This window comes from Necator americanus, chromosome II, assembly GCF_031761385.1.
Source record: "Necator americanus strain Aroian chromosome II, whole genome shotgun sequence".
NCBI lineage: Eukaryota > Metazoa > Nematoda > Chromadorea > Rhabditida > Ancylostomatidae > Necator > Necator americanus.
The window spans coordinates 4,249,661-4,265,383 of NC_087372.1; the positions used below are offsets into that span (position 1 = coordinate 4,249,661).

At 34.8% G+C, this 15,723-nt stretch overlaps 1 protein-coding gene across 3 annotated transcripts in view; it reads left to right on the forward strand.

Moving 5' to 3' along the window:
- The window catches only part of RB195_016831 (uncharacterized protein), a gene marked incomplete at both ends in the record, with an annotated part of 20,024 nt that extends 4,936 nt beyond the window's left edge, over positions 1 to 15,088 (forward strand). Inside the window, 15 exons of one of the 3 annotated variants that reach the window (XM_064183545.1) lie at positions 903 to 984; positions 1,050 to 1,157; positions 6,174 to 6,305; positions 8,718 to 8,859; positions 8,974 to 9,094; positions 9,225 to 9,356; positions 9,722 to 9,823; positions 9,901 to 9,992; positions 10,677 to 10,843; positions 11,330 to 11,413; positions 11,614 to 11,795; positions 11,903 to 11,999; positions 12,538 to 12,672; positions 14,728 to 14,874; positions 14,933 to 15,088. In XM_064183545.1, coding sequence (XP_064039425.1) covers positions 903 to 984; positions 1,050 to 1,157; positions 6,174 to 6,305; positions 8,718 to 8,859; positions 8,974 to 9,094; positions 9,225 to 9,356; positions 9,722 to 9,823; positions 9,901 to 9,992; positions 10,677 to 10,843; positions 11,330 to 11,413; positions 11,614 to 11,795; positions 11,903 to 11,999; positions 12,538 to 12,672; positions 14,728 to 14,874; positions 14,933 to 15,088 — 1,879 coding nt within the window. Of the gene's footprint in view, positions 1 to 902; positions 985 to 1,049; positions 1,158 to 6,173; positions 6,306 to 8,717; positions 8,860 to 8,973; positions 9,095 to 9,224; positions 9,357 to 9,721; positions 9,824 to 9,900; positions 9,993 to 10,676; positions 10,844 to 11,329; positions 11,414 to 11,613; positions 11,796 to 11,902; positions 12,000 to 12,537; positions 12,697 to 14,727; positions 14,875 to 14,932 lie in introns of those variants that run through there. The other 2 variants (XM_064183544.1, XM_013449843.2) reach the window with 2 other exon arrangements.
- Between the last annotated feature and the right edge of the window lie 635 nt (positions 15,089 to 15,723).

Sequence of the window (15,723 nt, forward strand, 5' to 3'; positions counted from 1 at the left end):
GAATAATGTATAAGTATAATGTTTAAAGTTTTGCGGGATGAGATGAAAATACCTATTTAAAGGCATCACCCCACGAATCTGAGATGGTACGGATTTTAGGTGGAGTATTTGTATACAAGATAGTAGATTAAGGAAAGGGGGTGATTCTTTCAATTTCTTCCTAATTGCAGTAAAAAACGGCCCGAAAGATACGGATTCGAGCGTTCCTGCGCGCTATTTTCTACGAGTTCGATTGGAGCGCGCCAGCCGTGTGCACACGCCGCATTTTCCGGGCTGCTTTTTACGCCAATTAGCAAGAAATCGCGGAATCACGGAAAGACGGAAAAACACCCACCTTTCCATAATCTACTATCCCGTATAAGAATACTCCACCTGAAATCCGTACCACTTCAGATTCATGGGATAATGCTAAGCTTTAAGCGAGGTTTAGAAGTTTTTCAGCACAATTGTGCTGAAGTCGATCAGTGCTAAAATTTTGACCGGTAAAACCAGTCCTCTTTGTAGAACCGTTTGAATTATTACTGTAATTTTCGTACGCCTACATACTAGCGAATCTGCGTCTCTTTTGATCGATTTCACATTTAGCGTGATTCCAATTTTATAAGAATAGAAAGGAGATATTATCGCTAGGCTACACTCGCAGGGTATTGGAATAGTTTACGGGATTTCGTTAATATAATTTTTTAAAATTCTCGCGCTCAACTAAGTGCCTTTGTATCCTTTTTTGTTTCGCCCGTAATTGACGAAAAAAAATCACAAAGTTATTCTGTAAAGTTCACTTTATTTGATTTTTTGGTAGAATTTTAACTCATCGTTATTATAGATTTTGATTCTTTTTCTAAGGGAACTCGAAATTTTCAATGTGCTTAAGATTTCTCTGCTAAATTATAAAATGATTTCAGTAAAAAATGCACTCAACACACTGTGATACCATTTTCAATCGCTCTTAAACGTATGTCGGAAATTGTTGTCTATCGAGCGAAGGTAGAACTTTCCAGACGTTTTATTCCTGACACATATGCTGCGTTTAATTTATACTTCAACTTTAGGGACGACTTCGCGCTCTTGATCAAGCTCATGAATGTGTTAGTCAAGAGATCGATCAACTTGATAAAAATGTCGATAAAATCTTAGACCAAATCAACACCACGTTCCAGGTATGTCTCCTATTCAACTTCCTGATTTTTTTAAATGTAAAATCCTTACCTTACCTTTATTCTCACTGGATTTCCTACAGTTCGAATCACTGTGAACCAGGTTTTGTGTCCAGCTCAGTCCATACCGTACCTCTGTGGTTATTTTGCGGAAATTCTTATTAAAAATTACTACAGTAAGGAGAAATTGAAAAAGTTAGGAGGAAACTGAATGAAAACAGTAGGAAACCCGTAATCCACAATTCAAACTCTATGTTTTCCCTTTGGGTTTCCATGCTGGGTCAATTTCCTGATACGTTACCTTTGAGGAATGAGATGTACAGAAATGTGGCACTAACTTTCAAGTAGATTTGCTTTGTTTATCGTGATAATACATAGATATTTCAATTTCTGATACCGACTTTTTGGTCCCATGCTTGTCCCATCTCTTATTAAGTTCTTTAAAAAAGCTTTGAATTTGTTCTTCTCGACTTGTACAACAGTTCCGAACTCAGGTTCTATGTAGTTGCAGACCGGTTTTTCTCTTTTTTCTCTCTTTCTTTCCTCTTCTCTATCCTTCCCACCTACGTACTGTATGTGAAAATTGTTTTCAAACTTTAGATTCGTAATTATGCACCCACTGAAGAATCCAGTTGCTGGAGAATATTTAGATGAGCGGTCCCCTTGTTACGATCGAAAAGGACCTTCTACGATATTTGTCCCTTGATTTCCCTCTCCCAAACCAATATATTTGATTGGGAATTGTATTGGAATCATTATAATCTGTTAGTGGACCCTTTGACCTGAATTTTCATTTGAACCAAAGTTTTGGGGTTTGGTTACCATGCTCTTATTTGGCAAATTGGCTGCTGGATACATTTATTGTTGAACAAATAGCGCATATAGAAGTGATAAGGGACATAAAACTTTTACAAGTGTTCCCCTTATCCACAACTGGCCCCTTCTCTTTTCTTGTTTGGTCGAATAACCTTCTTCGATTCGGAAAATGTCGGAAAAAGAAGGTAATCCCCGTCCACTTAGGATAGATCCGCTCTATCGCACTTATGACGTAGAAGTTATATTCTGTTATTTATATTATATTTTTATTTCTTTCCATCTCGTTTTTTTTTTGCTCTTAAAAACTGGCAACTAGCCCAATTTTGTCGAAGAATTCGCAAAATTTAAACGACAATTCCAGACGCGTATGTGGCACTAGAAATACCATGGAATAATTTTCCTACGCGGAATGATTGTTGTGAAAAATTCTGAGTAGTGAAACCGATCAAAAGGTACATAGAAGTTTTGAAATTCAGCCAAATATCCGATTTTCTAGCTCTATTTTTGTGTACCTTACATTCAAAAATTTTTATATTTATTATATTGAGATATGTACCGTAACTAAGAAACTCAGCAGTATTGAACATTTACTTAGCCTCTGTGTCTTAGCGATTAGTTGACTTTTCCTAACTTCTGGTGGTTTTTTAACTGAACCTTCACAGTCGTCAGCAACTAGAAATTCAGGAACTTGCTTTTTCTAGACAATTCATCATTTTCGACTACCTTAAAAAAATGAATGAGGAATTCAGAGTGGTACTTGTTTATCACTTGGAACTCTCTTTTACAGAGAACTCAAAGAACGAACGTGACATAAATCACTCACGTTCCGTCTTTTTTTTTAGAAATTCATCCATATTACTCAACAGCTCGAAGCTGAATAATAAAGCAGCTGAAAAGCTTATACTTAATTTATTATTCCGAAGTCAAACTTGTTTTTTAAGATACTTTTTTAAGATAGTATATTTAATTTATTAAATTTATTTATTTATTTGTTGTTTTTACTATAGAAAGGATGAAATTATTTTCTGCCTAAATTTCATGACTTGATGAAAATTCATCGCTTTGCAAAAATCCGTGAAATCCAATGTCAACCTTTTTGTGTAATAGTTTTGAGTGGTTTTTAGTTTTTTTTTTCTTGCGTCCTTGATTTTATCGGAGATTTCTTTACCGAGAGCGTAGTCGAATTATATGTTACGGATATTATTCAGGCGTGAAGAGGGTGGCGCGTAAGCGCGTCGGTAGATTGTAATGTCGATACCGTCATTCTTCACCTAGATAATGTCCTTAGAATAGTAATCCCTCTAAGTGGTTTTTTTTTCGTAGCTGAACTCATAGAGGTTATCGATTTTGCTCTACATAAAAACCTTTTCTTATCACGCTCGACGCACTCACCGTTCTCATGATTACTTCGTGTTTCTCAACGTTACATTACATAGTTTTTACGCAAAAATGCGACCGCAAGTATGAAGATGTTGGAAGGATGTTGTCCACGTTCCTCTTTGCTGACTTTCCACCCTATGTGTCATCTGTTTCCTCAAATATGACTCAGATGATTTTGCGTGGGCATACTTAAGTGATTCAATCAGTCCTTTCTTTTTTCTTTTTTGTGCTGTTTTTTTTCAAATTTTGTGATCTTTGTTTGAATAATATTTGTTTGTTTGTTTGTTTGTTTGCATATCTTTGATAGGTTTGCCAGTAGAAATAGCTAATAGTATTATTTCTTTGGAATTTTGAATATTTTGAACAAACAGAGGAGAATTTTCCAATCTTAATAAAAACGGGGATGTATTTAGTGTCTACGAGTGGATGTTTTTATATACCAAGAAATATTTTCTGAAATGTCCCCAACAAAAAAAAAAGAACAGTCCCCCTCGTTTGGAGTTTAGGTTTCGGGATATCAACATAACTCAGAGGAGGCTTCATTGCTATTTTGGTTCATGAGAATTACTGTAGAAACTGTTGGTTACCCAACGGTGACATCGAGAGGTTTTATGAGGGCTAGTTCGGTTATTTTAGTTTTTGTACAGTTAGAATCAGAAAAATCATCCTGAGAGATGTTGACTTTGGGAAATTGAGGATTTCTCCATACTCTTCATCGTCGTATATTGGATAATTGGTGTCTCGCTGCAACGCCAAGAAATAAATTCAAAAAATCAATTTTAAAATTAGTAATAAATCTCTGAATTTTATGGATCAAAGTAAAGTTACATATTTTTCTGTTATATGTGAAGTATTTATTTTAATTTCAAGTACATGTCTGTGGTATTCTGATTACACGGAACAATTGACTTGTTATGTGTAATCCGTTCCGGAGGCACTAGTATTTTTGAAATAAAAATTTCTACGTCAACGATCTATTGACCATATTTCATTTTTGCAACGCTCTTAATGAAAACGTTTGATTCAGCATCATTCAGAACCGGTTATTGACATCAAATGACGTCATTCTCACAAGTTATACATAAACATGTAAATGGAAATGAATTCTTTCCCTTAACAGAAGTTAAATCGATGCTTTTTGGCCATTTGCTTCGTTTACACTGCAGTTTCTTTAGGTATTTAATTACTTCAATTCTAATTTCGGTCTTTTCGAATATGTTCACTTTGGCGCGAGCACTTATTCGAAAAGATCCAAAATTTCTGAGCCATTTGTCTGGGTTCGAGACGTAATTAACAGAATTTTATTGTTTATTTTTTACTTTAATAGGATTCATCATACAAGCCACTAATGACTCGCTGAGTACATTCAGAGCTTCCTTTCCTCCTGGATTTATGTTCTCTTGTTTTGCCAAACGAGTTTTTTCTGAAATTTTATTTATCCTTCATTACGTTTCGACAAGCCCTTCTTTTTCAAAGATTATCAAAAAAGTGGTTCTAGGGTTTTCATGGTACACATTTTCTCCTTCTTTCTTTCTTTTCCCCTTTCTTCTTTTTTTTAAATCTTCTTTACTCTCCTTCCTGTTGAAGAGTAGTGTTTCTGCAGATTCCCTACTCAAATAGCTGTTTTATGATTATAAAAAGAAGATTTTCCAATGTAAAAACTTTGTCCAGACATTGCTCCGCTACTTTAAGACTGTTAAATTAAATCTAGATTATTTTGTTTCTAGTTTTGCAATCCTTTTTTTGAGTAAATAGAAATTACGACTTGCGACTAGAAATCTTGTCAGTTCTTTTTAATTTAGTCGGAAAATTCTGATACAAAGAAGCGCAGTGCTTCTGCAAGTGACAACAATCTCTAGGGAAGATCCTGATTTACTCTAGGAAGTGCTCTTGTGATTGAGACATGCGTGCTTTCATCAATGAGAGGATTTTTGTTTTAATTTTAAGCATCCGATTAGTATTTTAAATATCCACTATTCGATGTCTCCTGTTTATCTTTCAACTCTACATTTTATTCTTTACTATTTAAATTCTATTGCCTGTATTATATATACTTTTAAAATACTTTTTTTTTATATCTCTCACTTTTGATGATAGTTTTGGACCGGGATAAGTTGGACAATTCACTTCTTTATATGGAACACTACTTAATTTAATCTTTTCCTGTGCCTATTTTTTTTATAATTTCATCTACTTAATTTTATCTTTTATGGATTAAGTGCTTACATGGTCATCAAGTGAAAAAAAAACTATGCTTGAGAACTTATGGAAATGTGTTCCTATGACAACGAGGTTCTCCTTAGGGGGTTGGACAGCTGCACAATCTGATGTGTTGATTTTTATAATTGCATGCGACATGAAAAGAAACTACATCTGCGCTCTAGCTTAGTTTAAAAGCTCAAATAGATACCTTACAATCCCTTACGAGAGACTTTTCTCAAACGCTTAGATACGTGAAGCTGTTTCTTTTTTTCCTGAGCAGAGGAATTAACAACCAACTTTCTCGTTTAGAGATTTTTAAAGTAGTTTCTAGATTTTTTTAGTAATCTCCTTACCAAATATGTTGTAGTCCATTTTATTTCGCAATTTTCCTTTACATTGTCTTCTGTATTGTTTGGAAAACCCTAAAGGTGATTAATAGAGAGTATGAGATGGGTTTTATTTGTGGCTTCCGTGGAGCCAGGATAAATGATCTCTTTCTCTGAAAACGTAGATTTTCGGTTTCCTTTTCCTAACAAGTTGAGGTCAACAACTGAGATTTTCACCTTTTTTTTTGAATTGAGGGAATAAAATTATGTGCTGGAACTGAATTCTTCGGTTTAGGAAGTGTCGAACACGGTCGAGAACCGTCGACGTGATCTAATCGAAAGCGTACGAGTTCGACGAGACGAAAAACGAAAAGTCCTCAAAGATCAGATCGAAGCGATCAGCGACGAGAAGAAAAAACTCGCTAAGGTAAGCGATTTTATCGATTTCGTGGAACTTCCTCTTCTATCTCATTTACCTTTCAGAGGTTTTATCGCGTATCGTTCAAGTTTCTCATATTTCATGTATTGATTTAGTTTTTTTTTATGAAGTACTATTTCATCCATTCGTTTCCATTTTAATTGGAAACAGAAGTATTTTTTTTATAAAATAAAAGTATTTCGGTAAATGAACTATAAGTTAAGGAAAAATGATGTCATAAAACGTATTTTGGCGACGTTATTGCTAGCAATTGAGTCATTTTTAGGAATATGCTTGAATTGCTTGAATCGGCGGAACCGCTAAGTATGACTCAGTATTTTTTTTAATGATGTTTCTATTTCTGCGTTTATAAAAAAAGTGCTGTTTCGATCCTTATTACGAATAGGATTTCTAGAAATATCCTGGGAAACATGTAAGACACGAGATCATCGCCTCCTTTGAAAACAACGGAACAGAACCATTAAGCACATGATTCGATATTTGATAAGAATATAGCTTAGTCATCGGGGAGCTGAAGGCGTTTGTTTACGTAGAAGCCGTTCGAGTTCAAAGTACTGATTTCACCTCATTTTTCTTCCGCGGTAATCTCTGGATGTTATTTTATCGTCGTCCTCGCTGCAGCCATCGTTATTCTTAGTACTATTATTTTTATTTTGATTGTTAAAGTCGTCTTAAGTTAATCACATCAGCTAATCAGTATTAAGTTAAGAAATTAGTCTTAGGGTAATCTTATCAGCTAATCGCTCTGTAGCTAGGAGATGAGTCTTAAGTTAATCTTTAGGAGATTCAGTTGGGCTTTAGGATAACGTTAATCACAAGAAAATTCAGTTGGGCTTTAGGATAACTTCTAGGAAATAATAGAATAAAAAATTTAAGAAATGAAAGAATAATAGCATGAAGATTTTAAGAGATTTTAAGAAATAGATAATACTGTATTAGGATTTTGAAGAATTTAAGAAATGTAAGAATAATAGAATAAAGAATTTAAGAGATTTCAAGAAATAGGTAGTACTATATTAGGATTTCAAAGAATTTAAGAAACGTAAGAACAATAGGATAAAGGATTTAAGAGATGACAAGAAATAGATAATACTGTATTAGGATTTTGAAGAATTTAGAAATGTAAGAGTAATAGAATAAAGAACTTAAAAGATTATAAGAATTAGATGAAAACAAACGCGTAGCTGCAACACCAAAGGATTTATCAACGCTATCAAAGCTATATTTTATTCTATTCGCTGCAATTCAGCGGCAGGGAGTTTATAAAAGTTGGTGATACTGTATGATACTGTATCAGGATTTCATGGATTGTTAAAGGTTTTTTGAGTTTCTTTTTAGTTTATGTTATATGTATGTTCTCGGATGCCCATCAATGACTTTTCTATTTTTAGTGTGCAATAGAGTACATCGAAAGTGTGGGTAACATTTCTGTAGAAAGTAATTTCGCGACGCGGTGTAATATTTCCACGATCCATCGAAATGTTGCTCAAATTCTCGTCACGGGACTCTACTGCACACTAGAAACAGAAATATAGAACACGTGACCAACGATGTCCTTTAATTCATTGATGGGAATTCGAGAAGGGCAGCATCGTGACAGACGAGTTGTTCGTTGTTTCTCATCTCTGTAAGGTTTACTTGAATTCCATACTCATTGTCACGGATGCCAAGGAATACGACACAACCGTATTTTCACGATTTCTTTCGTAATTCTGCCGAATCATCACATTTCTTGACTCATCTTTCTATTTATTGATAAGCTGTGACTCCGTTATATTTAAAGTAGTAATCTGGGCCATCCTGAATGAGAGATTCGTTTTAAATTGGGCGCCCACACCTTCGTTTCAGTTATTTTGTACTAATAAGTGATTAAAATTTGTGAATAGCATACATACTACTGGCTCTGATTTGAGATTTTTCATCCAGGAATGAGAACGTAGTATTTAGAAGGCTTAGTATTTATTTGTGTTTTTTTCTCAGCTTATCAGAAAAAAAATACTTTGAAATTTTGCAGTGTTTTCTCACAATTTATTCTGTCAGGACTCTCATTTCAATTCATTCAAAAGATTGTGGTCAATTTTTTTCCTTTTTTGGTCTACCTACACTTTTGTCATTTTGTCATTATTTATTTCTTAAAAATTTGTCCTAATTTCCCTTTTTTACATTTTTTGTCCAGTCTTTTCAGTCTTTTTTGTAGCATCCCTGTTTCTCAAGAAAGCATCCAAGAAATTTTACACGGAAAAACAGAAAATTTTGAGAGAATAGTTAGTGTCATATTTATATTCCTATATTTATTTTTTTCTGTATTTATGTGCCGTAAACCCTATTTTCTTCGCGTAGATAAATCAGGTTTGTATTTTTATTCAAGAAGAACGTTAATAGTGCTCGTGCTCGTTGTAGGAGCTGGAGTCGTGCCAGCTGGATGTGCGTTCTATGGCACGCCAACTGAAGGCGATGGATAGCGGATGGGAACGTCAACTCACACAACCACGCGAGAACGCGTTTCTCAAGCTGAACACGAACTCTAATCAGCTGATCTGCGGTGAATTTATCTAAAGATCGTGTGTTTTTTTTTCACAGAAGGTCCCCTTACAAGTTTATTCTTTTAAATCTCCACGTGGAGCATTTTCTGATCGGCAATGATCAGTTTTTCCAGATGTGCAACGATGTCTCGGTGATTTTGGATCGTTGGCTGCATCGACCACGTTCCCTGGAGAGACGGTTGTAGAACTTATTGACACAGCTTCTACTTATATTGAAGTGAAACTTATTGTGAGGTTAGGATTCATGCGAAGTAGTTTTTTATGTATAGAAGTGCAAATAAGTCTACGTTTTTTGTCAACATACTATCTCCACACGCGCCCAAAAATAAATTATGATGTGGTTCATGCAAAATTTTCTTTTCAGGACCTTTGATGTAGACTGTAAACCTCGAAATTCCGGCGGAGATCCTTTGGACGTACGCCTCCGCTTGGATGAAACATCTTTGCCTATATCTATTAACGATCTCAATGATGGCACTTATGAACTTTCTTTTCGGTAGGAGTTTTTTCTGGACAAGTTGCACTTTTAAGAAACTTTTCTTCTTATTATTTCATATTTGTATTTTACATTTATTATTTACTTGAAGTTATCATACAAAACTCAGCCTCTTGAGAAAATTTGAAAATTTTACCATCTCATCCACTGAATAGGGTGGAGTCTGAAGCGATTGTACCACTTCCAGTAACAAGTCAGGAGAAAAAAATCTTTGTACAATTAAACCACGCCCTCTTCGATGGAAGATGTTCACTATTAGAAATTTTTGGTTGCCTGTTTGGTTTACCGCGAAAACACATATTTTTTTGTCTTAGATGGTTTAGGTGAAACTAGAAAGTTTGTGATTTTCAAATCCTCACCTTCAGGGTACAAAATCCTGGTGACTACGTGGTTGATGTCGATATATTTGGTCGTCCAATTAAGAATAGCCCATTTCCTGTTTCGGTTTCGTCACACCACCCACCGAAGTGAATATTTTATTTATTGATCATACATCGAATATATTTCTGTTTTTGATAGGAATTTTATCGCACATCATTTATAGGTGGCAGTTACCGGTTGAACTACATCAACCTGTGAAAGTTGCAATGAACGGTGATTATGTGCTGTATGTGCTGGATACCGGCAATGAAAGAGGTAGGGTTTCTGATTTTATTTATACTCGCCCTGCCTGTCATCCGTATCATTATTTTTTTCGTATGTTTTTATTTGCACTCTTTTTTCTTCTTTTTTATTCATACTCTTTTCGCTTTCGCTTAATCCCTCCCCCTCCTCTCTCATAAATACTCTTTTTTTTTGCGATTTTTTAAAATGTTTAAAATGCAACACTAGTACGATATGTGGTGCTGGTAATTCATAACAAATGTGTCCAGCTGGATGCATAGCGGTTCTCCACAGATCTCGGATTGGTTCCAACTGCCTATGTAGTCAGCTTAACCTCAATTGTCATTACTTCCTTCTGAATTTGTAAGCTTTTGCCGTCGCGTGAGACGCGCAGGAGGCTCTGCGTAGGTGGATGGATTTTGTTGCAGCTGAAAAATTTGAAAAATGAGTCAATAAATAGGCCTTCACGTGTGTTTCTTAGGAGTTCACCCCAGTAGGATGTTTTTTTTTTTCTAATTTTACGTTGACGAAGCATTTCCACTGCTCGTTCTTTTTCCTTTTCTTTTTTGGAAAATTATCCGAGTTCGGTTTCTTACGATGTAATTTTTCAATACCTCGATGTGATTTTTTTTCTTCTCTTTTTTAAATTCTGTACCATGTTGTTTAAATGGAGAAGAAATATAACAGTACTTTTTGATGATTCCCGCCTACTTGTAGTGCGTGTGGTCAAGGAAACAGGCGAAGTAATCAGCGACCTGAAACCTCCATGTCTGAGCGGAGGAACTGCTGTAGGAATGGCTCTGTTATCTGGTGGTGATATGGCTATTCTGAACTGGAGGACGAAAAGTATTACCCGTTTGGGACCCAAAGGCGATGAAATTCAGGTTGGTGTCATTTTAGTTCTTAGTTAACAGTCCTAGTGCGCGGTTTCTCCTTGAGAATAAATGGAATCTCTTGAATTATTGAACTTTTTTGAGAACTAGGTTCTAATTTGCCCCTTTTTTGCTCCCTCTTAGTTCTTTATCGCGATTCATTTATTTGTTTTATTTTGTTTATTTTTTGTTGTGTTTTTCTTTAAATTCCTGTAGTCAATGTTTCCCATTTTTTTTCCATTTTTTCATCACTTATTCTAAATCGACTCATTCTGAGACGCTCTATTCGATCCCTGAAAAAAATGCCTCTATCTCTACTTATTTATTTATTGTTAATTTGTTAATTTAAATATGAGTTGTACATATGAAGGACAATAGTGTTGGTAGTTTGAAAATGCTGAAAAATTTCTATTGCGTTGCTAACAAACATCAAAATACCAAAATCATTGGAAAAATCCACATTCATCATTTTTCTGAAGATACTCTCATTGAATTTAGAGCATCAACTTCTCCGAATTCAATGAACCAATAGATTTGGCGGCTGATCACAGAGGAAGATATTTGATTGCAGATGCGCAAAAGGTAATTTTTTCTTCTATGTTTTTTGTTCTTTCCGTTTTTTTTTTTACCATTCCTTATGGTTTTGTGGACCAGTTTCGCATGGTCACTGTTTCATGCTGAGATGTTTTATGTTTTCTTCTTGCACAGAAACTCTTACGCTTCTAGAAAGTAGTAGCTTGATTCCTTCTTGAATCCAAACTATTTATTCTATCTTTTTACAGATCTTCGTGTTTGACTCGAATATGCGACCACAATTCAGTTTCCCTACTCGTGGTCACACTGTCACATCAGTCAACGTTGGACTAGATGATGATATTCTTGTCGGGACAACTCATGGATTACTTTTATTTGATGGGGCAGGAAGATTTTTAAGAGAGATCCCCATTGCTCCTGAAGAACACAAGTTTGTTGCCATATATTGTGCACTATATCATTATATTTGTATAATTAATCTTTATTTCGTAAAATATACGTGTGTTGTTCGTGTAGTGTATGGGAAGGAAGTTTCAGGGGCCGTATTATGGTTTCTACTTGCGCTGTGTGTCGTGAAAGTGGTCTTGTTATTGCTGGTGTAGTCGACGCAAAGACTAACAAAGCTCAGTTAGCGGTGAGGTTTTTCTATCCATTTATTTAACAATTTGTTTTATTTATTCATTCCATCGTTGATTTATTCATTTATTTATTTATTCATTCATTCATTCATTCATTCATTCATTCATTCATTCATTCATTCATTCATTCATTCATTTGTTCGTTTGTTACACTCTTTAATCAGACGATTCCATAGTAGGTTCTTGCTGTCTTCATTTGTTTATTCGATTCGTTTATGGATTAATTTTCTCTTCCATTCTTTTCTATACTTTTATGCATTTTATTTTATTTCTTTTCATCTATTTATTCTTTCATTCGTCAATTCATTCATTCATTCATCAATTCATTCATCACTTCAATCATTCATTTATCGATTCATTCAATCACTCATTCATCATTTTCTATTCATTCATTCACTCACTAATTCGTTCATTCGTTTGCTCATTAATTAATTAATTAATTAATTAATTAATTAATTAATTCATTCATTCATTCATTCATTCATTTAGCCGGGTCATCTATCAGTTCTTTCATACAATGAAGAAACATTTCAGATTTCTCGGTACAAAGGAGCATTCGTGTTCTACATCGACTCACACGGTGCTCGTCTGAGACGACCATGCGGGATCTGTGTAGGATCGGGCACACGCGCTGGACAATGCCTTATTGTTGACCACGCTTCGAACTCAGTTCGTATGTACAAGTTTAAATGAGCTCAGTGGACGGATTCCATCAGAAAATGGATCAGTTTCCTCGAATAAAGCGTATTGCTATTGTTCAAGAGTTGCTTTGCTTGAACTTTAAAAGAAAGCATTGGACGCGCATAAAATGCAATAGGTTTCATTTATTGTAATAATATTTATTTTAAAAGACACCATCTGAATAATTGTGTTTGGTGCCGTTACTATCCATTATTATTATTATTAATCCATAATGTGTAATTGTCTCCATAATAGGGAAATATGCATGCTTTATGATGATATTCATCGTTTTCTTCAATATGTGGTGCGGGTCAATGTCCTTCTGCGAAGTTGATCACTGGCTCAAAAAATTCTCCTCCTCCTCCTTGTACAAAAAAATTCTATGTATGTGGTCATTACGTGAATTTTTTTTACGTGTTATTTCAAAAAAAACACCAGTGACAATGTGTTTTTTTTCCGTTTCTGTATAGCATAATTTTGTTGATAGAGTGACTTGTTAATGAACTGTTGAGTGCTTCTCTGTTACTCTTTGGCTTCTTGACCAAAAATAGAGTAGCTAAGGGGAAAAAAATTGAGAAAAAGGTGTGTTGCCGGGTGTCGTAACGAAGGTTCTTCCTATAACGTCACAAGAAAATTTCCCCAAAAAAAATCCTAGAAAATTCCAAATTTCAAAACATCACTAACCTTCAAACGTTCCTAAAAAGTTAGGAACCTATTTGTGAACCTACCTTTAGTCCCTTGAGCTGGTGAAATAACGGATGATTTCAATAAAGCAAAAAAAAAGACCCAATGGTGTTTAACGAGAGCAAATGGAAAAATACTGCCATGAAAGTCAGTAAAAGGTCAGAAGAATCAGAATTTATAACAGTGTTTGTAATGTAACATAATGTAATAATACAGTATACAGGTTTCATTCGTCCTGGATGAAAATATGTAGGCAATAGCGATGGCTCTCGAAACCTCTGCTACTCGGTTACCCTCAAAATCCTCCTCTCTCCCATTTTCAAGCTTTGATAAAGGTAAGATCGTGGAAAAATCAGGCCATCCACAAATAAAGTTTCATCAAAACGTCGTTAGCAGAATAAGAAAACATAAATTCAGTATGAGGATTTTTTTCTCTACTTCCGTATGTAATCTCACTTGAAAGATGCATACGTTGCTGCTATGCTTAATACGAAGGGTGGAGTTCCATCGAAAAGATAGCAGAAATTCTCCGATCTTCCTGATATGTGCTTATCGTACCGCTTCTCGCTCGTTTTTACGATTAGGATAGCGTTAAATTCCGCCATTGTTCACCGAATGAGTGCCACATGACTGCCTCTTGTGATCCGTTAAATCATTCAACTTAGTTACTAGAGTTTTTATAATCATGTTTCATTTTTTAATGTAATATTTTTAATGCATTTTTAAATGAACGTGTAGTTCTACTCACTTTAAGTTTGTCACAATGCTTTGAAATTATTTTGGCACCTAAAAGTGCATGGAAATATTATTTCAAGCATAGTAATAAGCAAATGTACCTATTATGATTATAGTACGCATGAGGACTAAAATGGAAAAAGAAAGAAAATTTCGTCCGCTTACTATATGACCCTACCACATGACTTTTTTTTGGATGATTCGTTCGTTCTCTCACTGAAATTTTGCCGTCGTTCAGAATACCTTAGTTACGGTATAAAAATTACTGACTTAGTATGGTTTTGCCTAACGAATTTATCCTATCATTAACCCAATAACCGAAATAACGTCAAATTTGACGAGATCGTTAGCTTTTTCAGGACTTCCTTTGAAGCTCAGCATCCGAAAATCCATCCTATAGTAAAATTAGGGGTGCTAAGAGTCCAGGGAGTCTAAAAATGTGATGGATGATTTAAATAAAATGTTCCTTTTGCACCACACACTAAGCTGCTGATCAAATTTGGATTTTTTCTGCATTTCTAGAAAGCTGAAATCCATTTTCTTCACTCAGTTCTATTGTTTTCTATTTGCTTTTCTAAAACGAAAAATTTTCCGGCTCCATATCGCATTACTGTCTATTTTCAGATGCGCTCCCTTATTGTCCTTGCCCTTGTGGCCGTTGCTGCCTTTACTCTCCCTCAATCTCAAGCATCATTGGATTGTCTGATGTGTGAGATGGGTGTGAAAACAGTTGTACCGATGCTTGACCAGGATACAAAAGATATTGAAAATGTAAGAATTTCTAGTGAAAACTTTTTAGAAAAAAAAACTGTAAATAGTACACATTTAGGCAGTAAACAAGGAATGCCATAATCTATTGAAAGATATTCCATTCGCCACGAAGAAATGCCAAAAGTTTGTCGACGAAGACCTCAACAAAATCATCAAAGAGCTCGAATCTGGAACTGCTCCAGCAGATGTGTGCAAAAAAATTGGAATGTGCTAATCATCGATGTATTGTGCCTGAACAATTTTAAGCGTATTCTTAGTATAGTATCTAAGAATAAAAGTGCTACACGGCTAATTTTGTAATTGACTAGTTCATAGAAAAATTGATGAGTTTAGAAGAAGAACAGTGAAAGAACTTCGCCAACATTCAACAAAGATAAGCTACAGTGTTAAAAAAATCCTTGAAAAGACAAAAAGAGAAAAAAGGAAAAAAGGTGACGGAACCTGAGTTGAGGATGTCAAGAAAGATATCAGTGTGAGTAATTTAACGATATATGGCTCAAGAGGCGTGATTTCTCCCATGCCACGCTATTAATTGATTCAGAGATCAATCGGTAAATCCATAGATCAAAAGATTCTATGGATTTCAAGACAATTTATTTGAGATCAGCAAATTTTAATGGTTAGCAGGTCATCTAAAGCTTATTTCATTTACTTCAGTTTATATAGCTTTATATCATTCTTCTATGATTATTTAAAATCAACAAATAGTGAACGAGGAAAAAAAGAACCTGCTCTCCGAACAAACAATCAGCTACAGTAATGAGTAACAGTGCTACAATTCGAGCTAGAAAATAGGTAGTTCTAATTAAAAAAAAACATATTAGGGTATAACAAATAAAGTTTAGATAG